The sequence below is a fragment of the Amblyraja radiata genome, chromosome 3, assembly GCF_010909765.2.
Source record: "Amblyraja radiata isolate CabotCenter1 chromosome 3, sAmbRad1.1.pri, whole genome shotgun sequence".
Classification (NCBI taxonomy): Eukaryota; Metazoa; Chordata; class Chondrichthyes; order Rajiformes; family Rajidae; genus Amblyraja; species Amblyraja radiata.
In genome coordinates this window covers 57551196-57569728 of record NC_045958.1, presented here as the reverse complement: position 1 = coordinate 57569728, position 18533 = coordinate 57551196, and the positions used below count along the sequence as shown (strand labels likewise).

Sequence of the window (18533 nt, the reverse complement as noted above, 5' to 3'; positions counted from 1 at the left end):
GAGAAAGAGAATAGGCAACGTTTTGGGTCGAGACCCTTTGTCAGTCTGAAGAAGGTTCGAAACGAAACGTCGCCTATTCCTTTTCTCCATAGGTGCTGCCTCACCCTCTGAGTTTCTCCAGCATTTTTTGTCTACCTTCTATCAACTCTTAAATAACCAGCACATTAACTTTATTGACTTTAGCAAGTACAGTGGAGTACATGACTCCATCAACATCAATGGTGTGATGTTGAGAGCTTCAAGTTCCTTTGCGTTAATATCTGTCGTGGATCAATCACGTTGTTGCGATAGCCAAGAAGTCACACCAATGCCTATACTTCTTGAAGAGACAGAGGAAATTTGGCATGTCTCCAGTGATTCTTTCAAACTTCTACAGATACCACTATAGAAAACATACTGTAGGGTTGCATCACTGCTTGGTTTGGAAACAGCTCTGCACAAGACGGCAAGAAATCACGTAGAAACCCAGTTCATCAGACAGACCAGACTTCCCACAATTGCCTTCATGTTGCCTCGGTAAAACAGCTAACATAATCAAAAACGTCCCACCTCTGTCATTCCTCCTTCTCTCTGTTCCCATCCGACAGAACGTACAGAGGCTTGAACTCATGCATCATCAGACTCGAGAACAGTTTCTTCCCTCTGATATTATGTTTCTGAACTATCCTTCCATAAGCTTGGGTACTGTTCGATTCACCTCTATCCCAGTGAGGTTATTGGACTTTGTCTAAGGAACTGATGCATTACAATGTTGAGAACTGTATTCTGTATCTCCACTTTGCTCTTATCTATTGTACTTGAGTTTGAACACATTGTATCTATGTATGGAATATCTAATCTGTTTGGCTAGCATGCAAAACAAAGGTTTTCACTCACTGTACCCACTGTAGGCTGAGGGCCGAGCATCAAAAATGTGTCTAGAAATCGCCATTATCATAAGTAATTCACTCATTGTTTAAATAATTTGACCAAATAAACAGTGAAGCGATAGACTTTAAAATAAAACTTTATATAATAATTTATTTCCCCAATTTATTTGTTTACATTACATCTGGTCTTCATCTGAATATTCTTCATCAGATTCCAAGTCTTTTGATAAGTTTTGATAAGTCTATTGATAAGTTAGTTCAAGTTCAAGTGGAGGGTCAGGCAGAGGCTACAAAAAAAGTCTCATAGTCATTAAGTCTGCATGGACTTCAATTCATAAAATGTCAACCTCTTCTTAATGTTAATGAGAATAACACTGTTACTACCATAGATAAATTAGTTCGTTCAAGTTCACATACACCAATTCATTTCTACACCAGCCATTTCTGACCATTTCTCAATCCAATGGAAGCCTTTAAAGTGCAGTGAATATTCCTCCGTTATTCTCCCGTGGTCAGGGCCTGGAAAAGGCCGCTAGGGACGGCACTTTATACAGCATTCCACCCCCCCCCCCCGCCCGCGGAGATGATCCAAACGCACTCCGCGGTTCCACGTTCGCGAATCGGCTGCTTCTTAATTGAGACCGCGGCTTCACTATGTTAAGTACATAGGTCCCTCACTTTTTCCCGGTAAGTTATAGCAGGCAGCTCCGAGAATAGATGTTAAAGAAAACTAATTACACTTCAACAATCTGGCATTAGAGAAAATGTTTAATTTACTTTGTTATGGATACACATAGTTTAGGCCCTCAACTTCATGAGCGAATGAATGAGCGAATGAATGAATGAATGAATGAATGAATGAATGAATGAATGTACAGCCTCCAAATCTCATTTTTTCACATTATAAAAGGGTGCAATTAAATTAATTCCATACAGATTAATTTTCATAAATTCAGACTTTAGATCTTACCTTTCAGTTCCAGTTGATTCACAAAGTTTGACTGCAGCACCTCAGCAGGGACTGGTTTCAAGGCTTTGTTCCACTTCTATCCACTTAGCTGCACATTCTTTTCTCACTAAATTCAATTACCCTGCTGCAAGTTTCCACAACATGTATTCCACAGAACTACAAAGAACCTTCATCGGAATCTCCAGTAAAACAGGCATCAGTAGAAGCACTCTCAGCCTTGATGTGGGCTCCCTGCCTAGCAAGCCTGAAACAAAGCGCGTGATTGGCCAACTGGCGTCCGACTCAATGTCAAGCATGCTTTGATTGGACTAAAAATACCCGACAATTTTCCGTTTTTTCTCTAATTTAATAATAATGTGCAAGTTTTGTTCTTGATGAGTTTCAGGGATGATTTATATAATATTTTTACACAATATGTGAAAATTTAATGTAGTTCTGTGAGTTGGGTCACAAAACTACGAACAAGCTCCTCGGCCCACAGCCTACTGTTGGCATATGTCCGTCTGCAGGAGATGATGTTGCGGCTTTGGTATTCTCCTGCTTGGAGAGGTGAATGTTTCATCTGCGATTACATTTCCTACTTGGCAGACAGACCCTCCTACAGCTTCCACAGGTGATGTTATCTCTGGCCATTGGATTGGGGAGGGTGTTGATGTTGCTGTTAACCCTTGTGTGGGATTGGCACCCAGCCATCAGGGTCTTGAACCATTTGCTGTTGTGGTGCTTCATACCACCTGGAGTTTCTTTATTCACCTGTTCCTTGGCATGCACTTCCCAGTTGTCAATGCCAATGTTAAAATTTATCTCATCTTTTTTAATCGTATCTTTGTAGTAAAGCTTTGGTCTTCATTTTGGCATCTGTGTATTGGCAACCCCCCATATTGCACATCATTAGGAATGCATCTTTTCCATCGTTTGTATATGACTGAGCCAGTGAAGGTGCTTCTGCTTGAGGATCGCAGAATTGCTAGGCATGTTGGTCAGGGAGAGGATAGATTCATTGGCCATTTTGTCCTGCCAAGAAACAACCAGGATGCGATGAAGGCAGCGGAAATGAAGAGCGGGACAACCAGGTTCTGCAACAGCTTCATCCCCCAGGCCATAAGATTACTGAACAATCAACAAAACCGAGGCTAGAACTTTTTAAATATCGACACTTTTTAAAAACTTTTTATATATATTTATTTTACAGAACCATGCACATGAGGCATTTTTATGGACGCACCTAGCACTTTTACTTTTACTATTTACCTGATTTGGAGAGTCAAATGCAACGAAATTTCGTTCAAGGTGCACTGTGTCTAGGTGTATATCTGAATGACAATAAAGTTTTCATTCATTCATTCATTCATTCATTCATTCATTCATTCATTCATTCATTCATTCATTCAAATGAAAATTATTTAATTTCCATTCTTGATTTAATAATAATAATAAATTTTATTTAATGGGAGCCTTTCAGACATCTCAAGGACACCTTACATAGTAATCGGAATAACATAATCGGAATATAACAAGTAATAAAGACATCACAGAGACACAAATTAAAAACAGAATTCAATCTGTTGTCCAAGCTTCATCGCTGTACAGTCACGTGCTCAAGGTGCATGCTTTATAGAGCTATCTAGGACATGATTGTGAGTTTACTGTTCTTTCATGCTGCCTCGACAAAGACCTGGACCTACTGCAGTTCGCTTACTGCCACAACAGGTCAACGGTGGATGCAATCTCGCTGGCTCTCCACTCCGCTCTGGACCACTTGGACAACAAAAACTCATGTCAGGCTGTTATTCATTGATTACAGCTCGGCATTTAATACAATCATCCCCTCCAAGCTGGTTACCAAACTCGCAGAACTGGGTCTCTGTGCATCCCTCTGCAATTGGATCCTCGACTTCCTCATTCATAGACCACAGTCTGTTCGTATTGGTTAAAATGTGTCAGCCTCGATAACAATCAGCACGGGGGGACCTCAAGGCTGCATGCTCAGCCCCCTGCTGTACTCACTCTATACTCATGACTGCGTAGCCGTTCATAGTGCGAACTCCATCATCAAGTTCGCTGACAACACCACTGTTGTGGGATGTATCACTGATGGGGACGAGTCAGAGTATAGAAGAGAGATCAGCCGACTGACCATATGGTGCCAGCACAATAACCTTGGCTCTCAACACCAGCAAAACCAAGGAACTGATTGTAGACTTTGGAAGGGGTAGGATAGGGACCCACAGTCCCGTTTATATCAACGGGTCGATGGTGGAAAGGGTCAAGAGCTTCAAATTCCTGGGCATGCATATCTCTGAAGATCTTTCCTGGTCCGAGAACACTGATGCAATTATAAAGAAAGCACATCAGAGCCTCTACTTCCTGAGAAGATTACGGAGAGTCGGTTTGTCAAGGAGGACTCTCTCTAACTTCTACAGGTGCACAGTAGAGAGCATGCTGACCAGTTGTATCGTGGCTTGGTTCGGCAACTTGAGCGCCCTGGAGCGGAAAAGACTACAAAAAGTAGTAAACACTGCCCAGTTCATCATCGGCTCCGACCTCCCTACCATCGAGGGAATCTATCGCAGTCGCTGCCTCAAAAAGGCTGGCAGCATCATCAAGGACGCACACCATCCTGGCCACACACTCATCTCCCCGCTACCTTCAGGTAGAAGGTACAGGAGCCTGAAGACTAACGACCAGGTTCAGGAACAGCTACTTCCCCACAGCCATCAGGCTATTAAACTCGGCTCGGACAAAACTCTGAACATTAATAGCCCATTATCTGTTTATTTGCACTTTATCAGTTTATTTATTCATGTGTGTATATCTTTATATAATGGTATATGGACACACTGATCTGTTCTGTAGTCATGCCTACTATGTTCTGTTGTGCTGAAGCGAAGGAAGAATTTTATTGTCCTATCAGGGACACATGACAATAAACTCTCTAGAATCTCTTGAATCTCTCTCCTTGGTTAGCCTCGTGAAGGTAGTTACTGCCTTTCCTATACGTGAATTGATTTCCTCATCCAGAGAGAGGCTATCAATCACCGTGGATCCTGGGTAGGTGAGTTTGTTGACAGTTCCAGCAGAGTGGTGTTTAGGGTGATTTCATGGGGAAGTGGAATGCCCTGACCCATGACAACATTTTTTTAATGATTACTGTCAGTCGTTATTGTTGCAAGCAGGAGACAGTCTGTCAATTCAGTCCTTCCGTTGGGACGATGAGTGCAGCATCATCAGTGTATACACTTATAAGCACAGTTCTCACCTTCATCTTGGCTTTCAACCTTGCTAGATCGAAGAACTTCTCATTACGTATGGTGTGAAGATACACTTTCATGTCTATCCGGAAAGCTAGGGACAGAAGGGCAGATAGGAAGATGACGAACAGAGTGTGAGCAGTCTTGCTTCATTCCACTTCTCATGTGGAAAGTGTCCGATGTGGTGCCATCAAAGAGCTGCAGTGGGGATTGGATCACGGCAAAATGTTTCACTCATTTATCCGCTGCTCCCTTACCTTCCCATCTTGGCTCTGTTTTAGAATAAACTTTTACTCTGCGTATGAAATAATTATGTTTCCCTGCATTACAGCTTATCAATTTTCTTGCTTTTGAAGGAGTGCAGCGTAGGTTTACAAGGTTAATTCCCGGGATGGCGGGACTGGTCATATGCTCTGAGAATGGAGCAGCTGGGCTTGTACACTCTGGAGTTTAGAAGGAAGAGAGGGCATCTCATTGAAACATATAAGATTAAGGGTTCGGACACGCTAGAGGCAGGAAACACGTTCCCGATGTTGGGGGAGTCCAGAACCAGGGGCCACAGTTTAAGAATAAGGAGTAAGCCATTTAGAACAGAGACGAGGAAACACTTACAATTGTGATTTGGTTTGGTCAATCCATCTAATTCATAAATTCCATCTAATTTTCATGATGTGTTTTTAGGAGGGGGAAAGGAAAACATGGTTTTGTGAGATCACAGGTTAATATGCAGTCCATCTGCACACTGTTAATCTCGTTGGATATCAGTTGATTGTTCATTGCTTTCAACTGAACAAGGAACAGAAAAACTGGAAAAAAGTATCCTTTTGCTTCTGTGGTTTGGCTTCATAATGTAACATCTCAGCTCCTTGGTTTATGCTGTGCTGTTTTTAAACAGACCACGAAGGGGAGAACAAGAATGTAATTGATATTTTATTCTAATCCGGGATTCTCTGGCCTTTAATCTATATCTTCTTTAAGGATGTATTTCCAAAATTGTCTCCTGGGAAGACAGCGTCATACACTCTTGATTACTGGTGCCCCTAGTTTGCAGTCACACCTTGAATGTTCTTTCCTCGGTTAATTGCTTGTAACAAAATGAAAGATCAATAATGACACTTCACTTCTGTGTTGGATCTTGCTCTGCAATAGCATAAAATCTCTATAGTTATAAGGTCAATGAAGACACGATTTGTAGCTATTTGAACTGAATATCAAGAAAAATTCAATCAAATCTGTCATTCATACAGGATTGGCCTTCCAGCAATTGGATCTCCTCACAACAGGCTCCATTTTCTATTGATTTCAGTGGCGGCCATTTTCTCGATTTTCTGTAAGGTCTGAGAGCGAATGGCTTTCTGACCACCTGGGGGCGATAGACGTGCAAGGACTTGATTTGTTTTCCAATTAACTGAATGCAATACCTGTACTATCAGTTAGTCATAAATATTCCAGTCATTCAGCCAAAATTATTTCATGTCTCTTTATTCTTTATCACAATGTAATGCTGACTAACGAATGGAGTTAGAAACAGGAAATAGCTGCAGGAGTAGGCCATTCGTCCCTTCGAGCCAGCACCGCCATTCAATATGATCATGGCTGAACATCCAAAAAGTTGAAGAAAAACCATAATTGATATGAAAATATAAGAAAGTGCTAAACCAAGGTGTTCTTTTAAACATTGTTCTTTTAAATATTACTTTAAATATTTTTTAAACTACTCTTTCCAGGATTGAATGAATCCATGTCAAAATTTGAAAATGTATGCATGTACTTGAAACTCAGTGGTACTGCTAAGATGACATCTTTCATTCAATATTGCCTTGGAAACAATTAATTTGACCTAAAATGGTAATGTTAATTCTAAACCTAAACCATTGGATGCTTTCATCACCAGATGGAGCATGTGTGAAACACATGCAGTGCTATGATGCTGCTTTGAATCTTCAGAAGCATGGTTTAAGGATTTTTCTGAGTGCAAATTGCTGTTACATATTCCACATTTAAACTGCTGCTACCTTTCACAATGGATCTGAAGCATTTGTAGACCTGAGGTCCAAAATATGCCTTTTTTTGCTATCTGTCATTTTTTTCTCATTGCACTTCTCCATGAAAAGATGACGATGTTCAGCAAAAGAGTTTCAAGATGTTCTGGCTTACACCCATCCCTTGTCTGAGATTAACTTCTAAGTCCCTACTCCCTGAAGAAATAAATCTGTAGGACATTTATTTGCTTTGCACTATGAGCTATTGGTGTTAATAGTGATGGCAAAAACATTGGGTAGACATTACAACAAATTATTTTAATAAACATAGGTAAAATGCTGGAGCAACCAACCATGTGAAGAGAGGATGTATTGCCTGTTATTTTCAAAAACGATAGGTTATGGGTTTGTTTATTCAGGTTAGCGGTGAGCAAATAATATTTTTTAAAGAATAAGAGAAAATGGGGAACGACATACCTATTAACCTTACATCAGTAGTAGGGAAAATGCTAGAGTATATGTGTATTTTTACAATACTGGAGAGATTTCAGCACAGAACATTAAAAATGTCATATTTTCACTGTTTCAAGTAGTATGGTGTTATTTTTTTCACGGATTGTTACTCAAATGTGCAAGAGATAGTAGAGATAAAATCGTTAGGAATTAAATTAATTCCCTGATTCAACTAGTTTGTATCTCAAAAATATCAATTTTTAGGACACCAAAAATGTGACATGCTTGACACAATGAAATGAAGAGACAATATCTGCATTAATTTAATTATAATTCAAAACATTTTCAAGTTTGTTACTTCGCAGAGATGCATGTTTCACAGTAATAAACAAAACTTTTGATGAATTTGGCATTGTGCTCTGAATGGCCATATTTCAAAGAGTGTAACGGTGGTTACTGTTGGTGTCCACCCTATTTTAGAGTAACCACCGTTACACCACAATGGTAAATTAAGACCAAAGAACTTCCAAGGAGATTGAAAAATTTTTAGTTTGAAGAACTCAATAGATAATTAAATTATGAGAAGAAAGTAAACTTAATATCAAGATTCTGTAAAAACTGCTGCATGCCAAAATTAGTGAATATTTTTGGTGTCCACCATCACACGCATAACACCAGCATTTTGCAGCAGCTATATTTCCATCAAATTATGTATCTGCAGTATCTTATTATGTATTGCAATTACTTCCATAAAGTTTATTCAAAACATGTGAAAGAAATTACAAAAAAAGAAATACTGGAAGAAACAGGAGCTACTTTCATTTTGGTGTCCAAACGCACGTGACGCACATTTCAGTAGACAACAGAAATATTGCTCATATGGTCACATGCAAATGTACTTTCTTGCTATAAACGTGGAATATGTTGAAAAACAGCAAAAGTGAAGAAATCAGCTATCATGCTGTTGAAAAAATGACATTCTAAATTTCATGTAACAGTTGTTATGGTGGACACCAAACATAAAGTGTAAAAAAACGCATAGGAACGCATGAATGCAAGGAATTTTGTTCATTATTGAAATTTTCTCAAACTTCATGAACTATCTCTCCCTGTCACAACCTGCTGTGAGGGTTTTTGATTAATCTAAACATGTTGAAATAATTTATTTGTGAACTTAGTTTTATGTATGATGTCACACTTTTTGTACCCAGTATTGTAAAAACACACATATGTTTAGGATGTGATAACAGATCATTTAGAAAATATCAACGGAAAATCAACCTGGATTTCTGAAGAGGAAATCATGTTTGACAACCTGACAGGCATTTTTGTGGATAAAGAAATTGATAATGCATTTGGACTTTAAGATGCCATAACATTAAAATGCATGGAATTCGAGTAATATACAGGCATGATTTAAAATTGCTTGACAGAAAAGAACCGAAATAGGAATAAATCAGTATTCTCGTCTGATGGTTCAAAACTGATGCGTTTTTATGGGGAGGAAACTGTCTTCAAGATGATTTAGACGAGACGAGTGAGCAGATAAAATACTTGGCTGAAGCAGAATTTCATGGGTAAATATGCATTTATCCATTAGAATTACAAAATGGTAGAGTATTGTTTACATGATGATAAATTGGGAAATGTTCATGAAAAAGGGACTCTGCATGCCCTTGACCAGCAGTCATCGAAAACAAACATACAGTGCAGCAAGCAGTCAAGAATGCAAATGGTGTATTGGCTTCCTTAGCAAGAGGTTTTGACTACTGTAGCTAGAATGCCTTACCACAATTGTACTCTTCCTTTCGGATCGTCCGTCTCAAGGTTGGGGATAAATAGAGAGTATTCTGAGGGACAGGATAAACATGCATTTATCAATCAATCAATTTTATTTATATAGCTCATTTAATAACAACTCACGTTGACCAAAGTGCTATACATCAGTTCAGGTACTAATGTGCTGCTTACAATGGTACACAGACCTAACAATACATACATAAAATGTTTACAGCGCCCCCTCAGAGGGACTAAAAAAAAAAGGTTTTGAGCCTCGACTTAAAGGAGTCGATGGAGGGGGCAGTTCTTATGAGGAGAGGGATGCTATTCCACAGTCTGGGTGCTGCAACCGCAAAAGCGCGGTCACCCCTGAGCTTAAACCTAGACCGCAGGATAGTCAGTAGCCCCAAGTCGGCCGACCTGAGGGACCTGGAGGTAGAATGGTGGGTTAGAGATTTATGATATGGGGGGGGTGGGGGGGGCAAGCCCGTTAAGGGCTTTGTATACGAATAAGGGGAGCTTGAAGTTGATTCTGTACCGTACTGGGAGCCAGTGGAGAGAGGCCAGAATCGGATGATGTGGTCCCTTTTACGGGTACCCGTCAGAAGTCTCGTTGCGGCGTTTTGAACCAATTGCAGGCAGGACTGGAATGATTGGCTGATGCCAGTGTATAGGGAGTTGCAGTAGTCAATGCGTGGATGATTTTTTTCAAGGTCATCGAATTGGAGGAATGGTTTGATTTTAGCTATGGTACGAAGCTGGAAGGGCTGATTAAGGATAGTCAGCATGGTTTTGTACATGGGCTGTCATGTCTCACCAATCTGAGGTTTTTGATGATGTGACCAAAAAGGTTCATGAGGGCAGAGCAGTAGATGTTGTATATATGGATTTCAGCAAGGCATTTGACAAGGTCCCGCATGGTAGGCTGCTCTTGACGGTTAGATCTGATGGGATCCAAGGAGAGATAGCTGAAAGGATAGAAAATTGGCTTCTTGGAATAAAGCAGAGGGTGATGGTGGAAGGTTGCTTCTCAGACTGGAGGCCTGTGACTAGTGGTGTGCCTCAGGATTCGGTGCTGGACTTTTTATTGCTTGTCACCCATACCAATGATTTGGATGAGAATGGACAGGGCATGATTAGCAAGTTTGCAGATGACATAAAAGTGGGTGGCATTGTAGGTAGTGAAGATGTTTGTCAAAAATTGCAGAATATACTTGCTCGTTTGGTCAGGTTGATGGAATTTAATAGTGAGAAATGTGACGGGGTGCATCTTGGGAAGACCTACATGGGCAGGACCTACACAGTGAATGGTAGGGCTCTGGGCAGTGTCTTAGAGTAGAAGGATCTAGGAGTGCAGGTACATAGTTCGTTGAAAGTGGCACCACAGGTGGATAGGGTGGTCAAAAGGCTTTTGGAACATTGGCCCTCATCAGTCTTGATGAATTGATTAAAGAATTTGGGAGGTTATGTTGCAGATATGAAAAACGATGGTGAGGCCGCATTTCTGTGATAGTGAATTTCATTATCAAGGTACCCTTTCTCTGGGTGGTGACTCCAAGAATATGGGATGTGGTCTATTTTTTTTCTAGGCACTTGTCATGAATATTGTTGGAGGGTAGCATGATTCACCAGGGACAGGTTGGTAGAGGATATTGGTCTTGTGAATGTTGAATATGAAGCCCATCCTCTTGTACGTTACAACAAAAGGGCCAGTGACTGTTTGGAACTTGGGCTCTGAGCTTGTGTAAACACCAGCATCAGTTGCATGTAGCAGCACAGCTACTGAGATTTGGTGACTTCACTCTGGTATAGGGTCCCTTTAGATGAAACGAACCTTGCGTGATGCATCGCCATAAAATACTTCAGGGAGGGGATTTAAGTCGTAGATGATAAAATGAATGAATTCAACTTGAGAATGTACTGTCTGTTAATTATATTTTTGTAGTTATACTGCTTAAAGGAAAAGCTGGTTTATGCAGGAATTAACTATCCGCCTGCATGCTTCTCTCCACAGGCACTTGTATAGATTTGGCTGAACAGATTGATAAAATTTCTCACTGAATGATGGTGCTTATATAATTAATTTCAACTTCTGTTTTTCTCGAATTACAGATTGGAATTATTGGTGGCTCAGGGCTGGGTGACATGGATATTTTGGAGGAAAAGTGTGAGAAACATGTCGATACCCCATTTGGAAAGGTTTGTTACTTGCACTTCTTTGTGGATCATGGACTGAATCATTAACCTAAATGTGAATGTCAATGTGGATCTAAGGTATAATATTTTCCTTTCCATGCCATCTTGTGTCTTCCTTTCCTCTTCCCAAGTCTTGTATAATCTTTCCAACTCTGTAAAGGCTGTTTTAATATTACTCTGTCAGTTTTAAAAGAGAGAGAGAGTCAGGGCAGCACAGTGGTGCAGCAGGTAGAACTGATGCCTCAAAACTAATAGACCCGGGTTGATCCTGACCTCAATTGCTGTCTTTGCGGATTTTGCACATTCTCCCTGTGATCGTGAGTTTTCTCTAGGTACTTCGGCTTCCTCCCACATCCCAAAAGTGTAGCAAAGTGTGGAGTCATGCATTTTGATAGTAGGAATAAAGGCGTAGACTATTTTCTAAATGGGGAGAGAGACCAGAAATCAGAGGTGAAAAAGGGATGGTGCAGAATTCCCAAAAAGTAAATCTGCAAATCGAATTGGTAGTAAAGAAAGCAAACTCAATGCCAGCATTTATTTCAAGAGGGTTATAATACAAAAAACAGGGATGTAATGCTGAGGCTCTATAAGGCGCAGGTCAGGCCGTGTTTCGAGTATTGTGAGAACTTTTGGGCACCATATTTGAGGAAGGATGTGCTGGCCCTGGAGAAGGTCCAGAGGAGGTTTACAAGAATGATCCCAGTTATGAGTGGGTTACCATATGAGCGTTTGACAGCACTGGGCATGTACTCGCTGGAGTTTTGAAGAATGATGGGGGACCTCATTGAAACGTACCGAATATGAAAGGCTTGAATAAAGTGGATGTGGAGAGGATGTTTCCACTAGTTGGAGAGCCTAGGACAAGAGATCAAAGCCTCAGAATTAAAGGACGTTCCTTTAAGAAGGAGATGAGGTGGAATTTCTAAGCAAGAGTGTGGTGTTTCATTGGAATTCTTTGCCACAGGCTGTGGAGGCCAAGTCAATGGATATTTATAAGGCAGGGACAGATGGATTCTTGATTAGCACAGGTGTCAGGGGTATGGGGAGAAGGCAGGAGAATAGGGTTACGAGGGAGAGATAGATCAGCCATGATTGAATGGCGGCATGATGGGCCGAATGGCCTAATTCTGTTCCTATCACTTATGACAAGAGCCAGGACTTTGCCATGAATGCCATGTACCTTTTCATGCCTTTTTACATAGTATAAATTATAAGAACATTTTCACCACTGGGGCGTAACCGGGGGCACCTCCGTCGGTCGTTCATTCGTTCGTACCGCTGCCCGCTGGTTCAGTCTTCTCCAAGATCTGTTTAAGAAAGAACTGCAGATGCATGAAAAATTGAAGGTAGCCAAAAAATGCTGGAGAAACTCAGCGGGTGAGGCAGCATCTATGGATAAAAGGAATAGGTGACATTTCGGGTCCAGACCCTTCTTCAGACTGATGTGAGGGGAAGGGCGGGAAAAAGAAAGGAAGAGGCGGAGACAGTAGGACTAGAAGGAGTGCTGGGAAGGGGGAGGGGGATGAGGGAGAAGACAAGGGCTATCTTAAAATTAGAGAAGTCAATGTTGATACCGCTGGGATGTAGACTACCCAAGCGAAATACCCAAGCTTGTCTCCTCACTACATTTACTGCTATCTCCAGTCGCAAATTCAGGGTCCCTACCTGGCCGGAGATGCAGCTTTTCTCCGGGCTGCACTTTCGACCCGTCCTCGCGGCCTACCAGCGGGCCTGGAGCGGCATTTCCTGAGGGGTCCGCCCGGAGCCTCAGCGGCGGCATCGGTGGCGGCTGCGGAGCTGCGGGTCCGAGGAGCGACGGGGCCGTCCGGAGCCTCGGCATCGGCGGCGGCGGCGGCATCGGCGGCGGCGGAGCTGCGGGTCTGAGGACGGCGGTGCAGCGCTGGAGCGCCATTGCGGGGCGGGCGGTGCCTTGCCTGGGTCTCCGCGCTGGAACTCCGGTGAGCTGCGTTAAAAACATCGCGGAGCTGCGGGCGGCGGCGCTGAAACTTTACATCGGGAGCCTGGGATCTCGCGACGAGATCGCCAGTTGAGCTCCATTCGGCGCGGCCTTGTCGGCTCCGGAAGCCACGGTCTCGAGTAGGGAGGCGGCCGTTCCAGGGTTCCCAGGCCGCTGGGAGGACTCTCCCGACGCCGGAACATCATCACCCGGCGAGGATGGCCTGGAACATCGGGCCTCCGTAGAGGCAACTGTGGAGGCCTCAATAGGCCCGACTATGGGTGGACATTGGGGATGGGACTGGACTTTGTGCCTTCCCCCATAATGGGAACCATTGTGGGGGGGATGTTTTTTATGTTAAAGCTATTTATTATTGTTATGTTTGTATTCCTTTTTTAATGTGCTGCATTGGCAAAAAGAATTTCACTACATCTAGGTGTATGTGACAATAAATCAACCTTTGAACCTTTGAAATCTGAGTTTTCGAATGATCTGTGCAAGGCAATTGATGCTGGAATTCTACTGTGGAAATTGGAAAACAAATCTCTCAGAGGTTTTTTAGAGAAATACGCAGAGGAACATATACCAAGCGAGTCATCATAACGGAAAAACTATGTTGACAGCAACTTCAACATTGTTGTGCAGAAAATTAGGTATTGCATGCAACAAAATATGGATCTCAATAGACGAGACAACCATTGCTGTGGGGAGATATGTTGCCAATGTGGTCATCGGTACACTGGAGCTAGGTCAACCATCAAAGGAGTATTTGTTTATGTGGGAAGTATTGGAGAAGTCAAACAGCTCAACTATTGCTCAGTTGCTTACATCTTCACTTGCTGTACTTTGGCCAGAAGGTATAAAACATGGCAATGTTCTTCTGTTTGTGACTGATGCAGCTCCGTACATGAAAAAAGCTGCTTGTGCTCTTAAACGTTTTATTCCCCAAAATGTTGCATTTGACCTGCTTAGCTCAAGGACTTCATGGAATTGTCAAGCACACATGTAGCTTGTTTCCAAATGTCGATCGCCTAGTTTCCAATGTCAAGAAAATCTTCCTCAAAGCATCGTCACGTGCGCAGTTGTTCAAGGAAATGGCACCCGAGATTCCGCTACCTCCTCAACCCGTTTTGACTAGGTGGGGTATATGGCTCTCTGCTGTACTCTACTATGCTGCAAATTTTGAAAAGATAAAATAAATCGTCACCTGTTTTGAAGAAGAAGAAGAACCTGCTGCAGTCAGGATCGTCAGTGAAATCATGCAGCAAAAGTCCCTCCACCGCGATCTTGTGTTTATTGCTTCCAATTTTGCAAGCTTCCCACAAGCTAACACTTCCCTTGAGAAACGTAGCGAAATATTAGTGAATAACTTGCTGGTTTTCAACAAAGTAACTAACGATATTCGTAAAGTTTCTGGCGATGTAGGGAAAGACATACAAAGAAAATGTGAGAGAGTGATTTTAGCTAACAAAGATCTTGAAGAAATACAACCCATAGCGAAAATTCTCAAAAGTAGTTGTTATGCACAAGATATCAACATGAATATAGTCTGTAGCTTGTTTCAGCTATGCACCAGTGATCTCAGCTGAGGTAGAAAGAAGTTTTTCACAACTGAAGCATTCTGTCTGACAGACGGCATAGTTTAACACCAGATAATATGAAAAAGAATGCTCGTAATTATGTACAACCAGGCAACTTTGGTCATTTAATGTAGTATACCTTTATATTGTCATTTTTAACCATATTTTGGTGGTGGAAATACATGCCTTTTTATTCCTTTTTTGTAAATAAATGACTTTTTCGTGCCTTTTTTGTAATTGTATTGCCTTTTTGCCTGCCTACTTCAGAGCTTTTTTGTGCCTAAACATCCTAGCTCTACTTATGACCTTATGAGCCGTTAGAGCAGAAACTCTGGATTCAAATTGAACCCTCTCATCATCCTGTAGCACTTTGGTGAGAACTTAACTTGTTGCAGCACAAGATCTTTCAAATAGAATTTTAGCTGTATATTTCAATGACCTGTTTAGCTAAAACACTTCACAGCAATAAATATTTACAAAAGTAATGCCGTTTCTTGGATCCAGAAATTGGCTGTGAACCCACATCTAATCCTTATTTCTGAATTTCTTTAAGATGAAATCAATTATTCCTGACTGCAAACTGGAATGTAATCCAAAACCATGTTACTGAATGCCTTTTGGTAGTTACTACACCAGGAGCTCACTGCCAGATTTTGTTTCAATGTGTGATGTGCTATAGATGTTGGCTGCCATATGTGCTTGATGATGTTTACTGCTCTAGCCAGGCAAAGTCAGCGGACAGCACAACCTTGCATTCTTAAGCAGGCCATAATGGAAAGGTTGCTGCCTGCTCCTTATCCTTTATCCTGATCAGAGCTGCACCTTAGGCATCCATCATCTTATATGTAGTTTTCACTTTCAATGTTTTTTCTTGGTGATCGCGTCTGCTGTTTCCCATTGCCCTTTGCTAGTTATGTCCTTCAATCGCTCCGGTAGTCTCCACCTCTAAAATTCTACCTAACCAACCATCCCTAATTCACTCTCCTGCCCCACCATCCCGACAGTCTCCCCAATGATCTATCTCCACTTCGTACATCTCAACCAAACCCTAACAGTCTGCCTTGCCAATCACTCCAAATATGCTTCATCACCCAACTCCCCACCAGTCTCCCTTATTCACCTCCCATTCACACCTCTACCCAGCTCTCAACAGTCTACCTAACTCTTTGCCTAACCAATCTGCTCCACTCCTGCAGGTTGTAGCCGGCTCTCAACCATCCATCTCCATGTCTCCCATACCATGACAAGCTCATGTAGTCCACCACTCTGTGACTGAAAGTCTCGCTTTGCCTGGGTCCCTTTCCTTGCTTTGCTGTCCTCGCAGTCACGCCACTGGCTCATTCTTCCCTCCGCAGTGATCCTACGCTTATCGCCTTGCCAACTCATTAAAAATCTGTTATATATGATACCAATACAGCTGCGAACTGCCACTTTTAGTGGTCATTGCATAAATTAATTCTCTCCCCTAACTCTTTACTGCAAATTGTTATTGTCTTCGGATGGTCCTTAAAGGTGATAGTGAGATGTTTACAAGTGCAGGAAGGTGGGATTAAGTCCTGCTTAGAATTTTTTTCCTATCCATCATAAATCATTTTTGTCCGTACATACTTTTTTTGTGACACCTGTTGTATCATTGATCACTATCTGTTTCTTGGGTAACAAGTTTTTGTTGGACCATGACCAGCAAATGCAAACATTAGTCTGTTAATTACTCTAGGCGCTATGACTTTCATTGGACAACAGAAGGAAACAAAACGGGCAATACGGGCTGAAACGATGAAGTACGAGGGGAAGCTGGCCAGGAATGTAAAGAAGGACAGTAAAAGCTTCTTTAGATATGTTAAGGGAAAAAGAATAGCAAAGTCAAATGTGGGTCCCTTGAAGGCAGACACGGGTGAAATTATTATGGGGAACAAGGAAATGGCAAAAGAGTTGAACAGGTACTTCGGATCTGTCTTCACTAAGGAAGACACAAACAATCTCCCAGAAGTACTAGAGGACAGAGGATCTAAGGGGGTCGAGGAACTGAAATATATTTTCATTAGGCGAGAAATAGTATTGGGTAGGCTAATGGGACTGAAGAATGATAAATCCCCTGGGCCTGATGGTCTGCATCCCAGGGTCCTCAGGGAGGTGGCTCTAGAAATAGTGGACACATTGGTGATCATTTTCCAATATGTTCAATAGATTTAAGATCAGTTCCTGTGGATTGGAGGATAGCTAATGTTAACCCACTTTTCCAGAAAGGAGCGAGAGAGAAAACAGGGAATTATAGACCAGTTAGCCTGACTTCGGTGGTGGGAAAGATGCTGGAGTCAATTATTAAAGAGGTAATAATGGGGCATTTGGATAGCAGTAAAAGGATTAGTCCAAGTCAGCATGGATTTATGAAAGGAAAATCATACCTGACTAATCTTCTGGAATTTTTTCAGGATGTGACAAGTAAAATGGATGAAGGGGAGCCAGTGGATGTAATGTATCTAGACTTTCAAAAAGCCTTTGATAAGGTCCTGCATGGGAGACTGGTGACTAAAATTAGAGCACATGGTGTTGGGGGTAAGATGTTGACGTGGATAGAAAATTGGTTGGCAGACAGGAAGCAATGGGTAGGAGTGAACATGTCCTTTTCAGAATAGCGGGCAGTGGCGAGTGGAGTGCCGCAAGGCTCGGTGTTAGGGCCGCAACTGTTTACCATATATATTAATGATTTGGAAGAAGGAATTAGGTCTAGCAACACTAGCAAGTTTGCGGATGACACAAAGCTGGGTGGCAGTGTGAACTGTGAAGAGGATGCTAGGAGGTTGCAGGGTGACCTGGACAGGTTAAGTGAGTGGGCAGATGCGTGGCAGATGCAGTATGATATAGATAAGTGTGAGGTTATCCACTTTGGTGGCAAAAACAGGGGGGCAGATTATTATCTCAATGGGGTTAGGTTAGGTAAGGGGGAGGTACAGCGAGACATGGTGTCCTTGTACACCGGTCACTGAAAGTTGGCGTGCAGGTACAGCAGGCACAGCAGGCAGTGAAGAAAGCTAATGGAATGTTGGCCTTCATAACAAAAGGATTTCAGTATAGGAGTAGAGAGGTTCTTCTGCAGTTGTATAGGGCTCTGGTAAGACCACATCTGGACTACTGCGTACAGTTTTGGTCTGCTAATTTGAGGAAGGACATCCTTATGATTGAGGCAGTTCAGCGTAGGTTCACAAGATTGATCCCTGGGATGGCGGGACTGTCGTATGAGGAAAGATTGAAAAGACTAGGCTTGTATTCACTAGAGTTTAGAAAGATGAGGGGGGATCTTATAGAAACATATAAAATTATAAAAGGACTGGACAAGCTTGATGCAGGAAAAATGTTCCCAATGTTGGGCAAGTCCAGAACCAGGGGCCACAGTCTTAAAATAAAGGGGAGGCCATTTAAGACTGAGGTGAGAAAAAATGTTTTCACCCAGAGAGTTGTGAATTTGTGAAATTCCCTGCCACAGAGGGCAGTGGAG

At 42.0% G+C, this 18533-nt stretch overlaps 1 protein-coding gene across 1 annotated transcript in view; it reads left to right on the top strand.

Moving 5' to 3' along the window:
* The window catches only part of LOC116971033 (methylthioadenosine phosphorylase), a 139700-nt gene that overhangs the window by 13764 nt on the left and 107403 nt on the right, over positions 1 to 18533 (top strand). The window contains exon 3 of the mRNA XM_033017832.1: positions 11417 to 11503. Within this exon, the coding sequence (XP_032873723.1) occupies positions 11417 to 11503 (87 nt within the window). The remainder of the gene's footprint in view (positions 1 to 11416; positions 11504 to 18533) is intronic.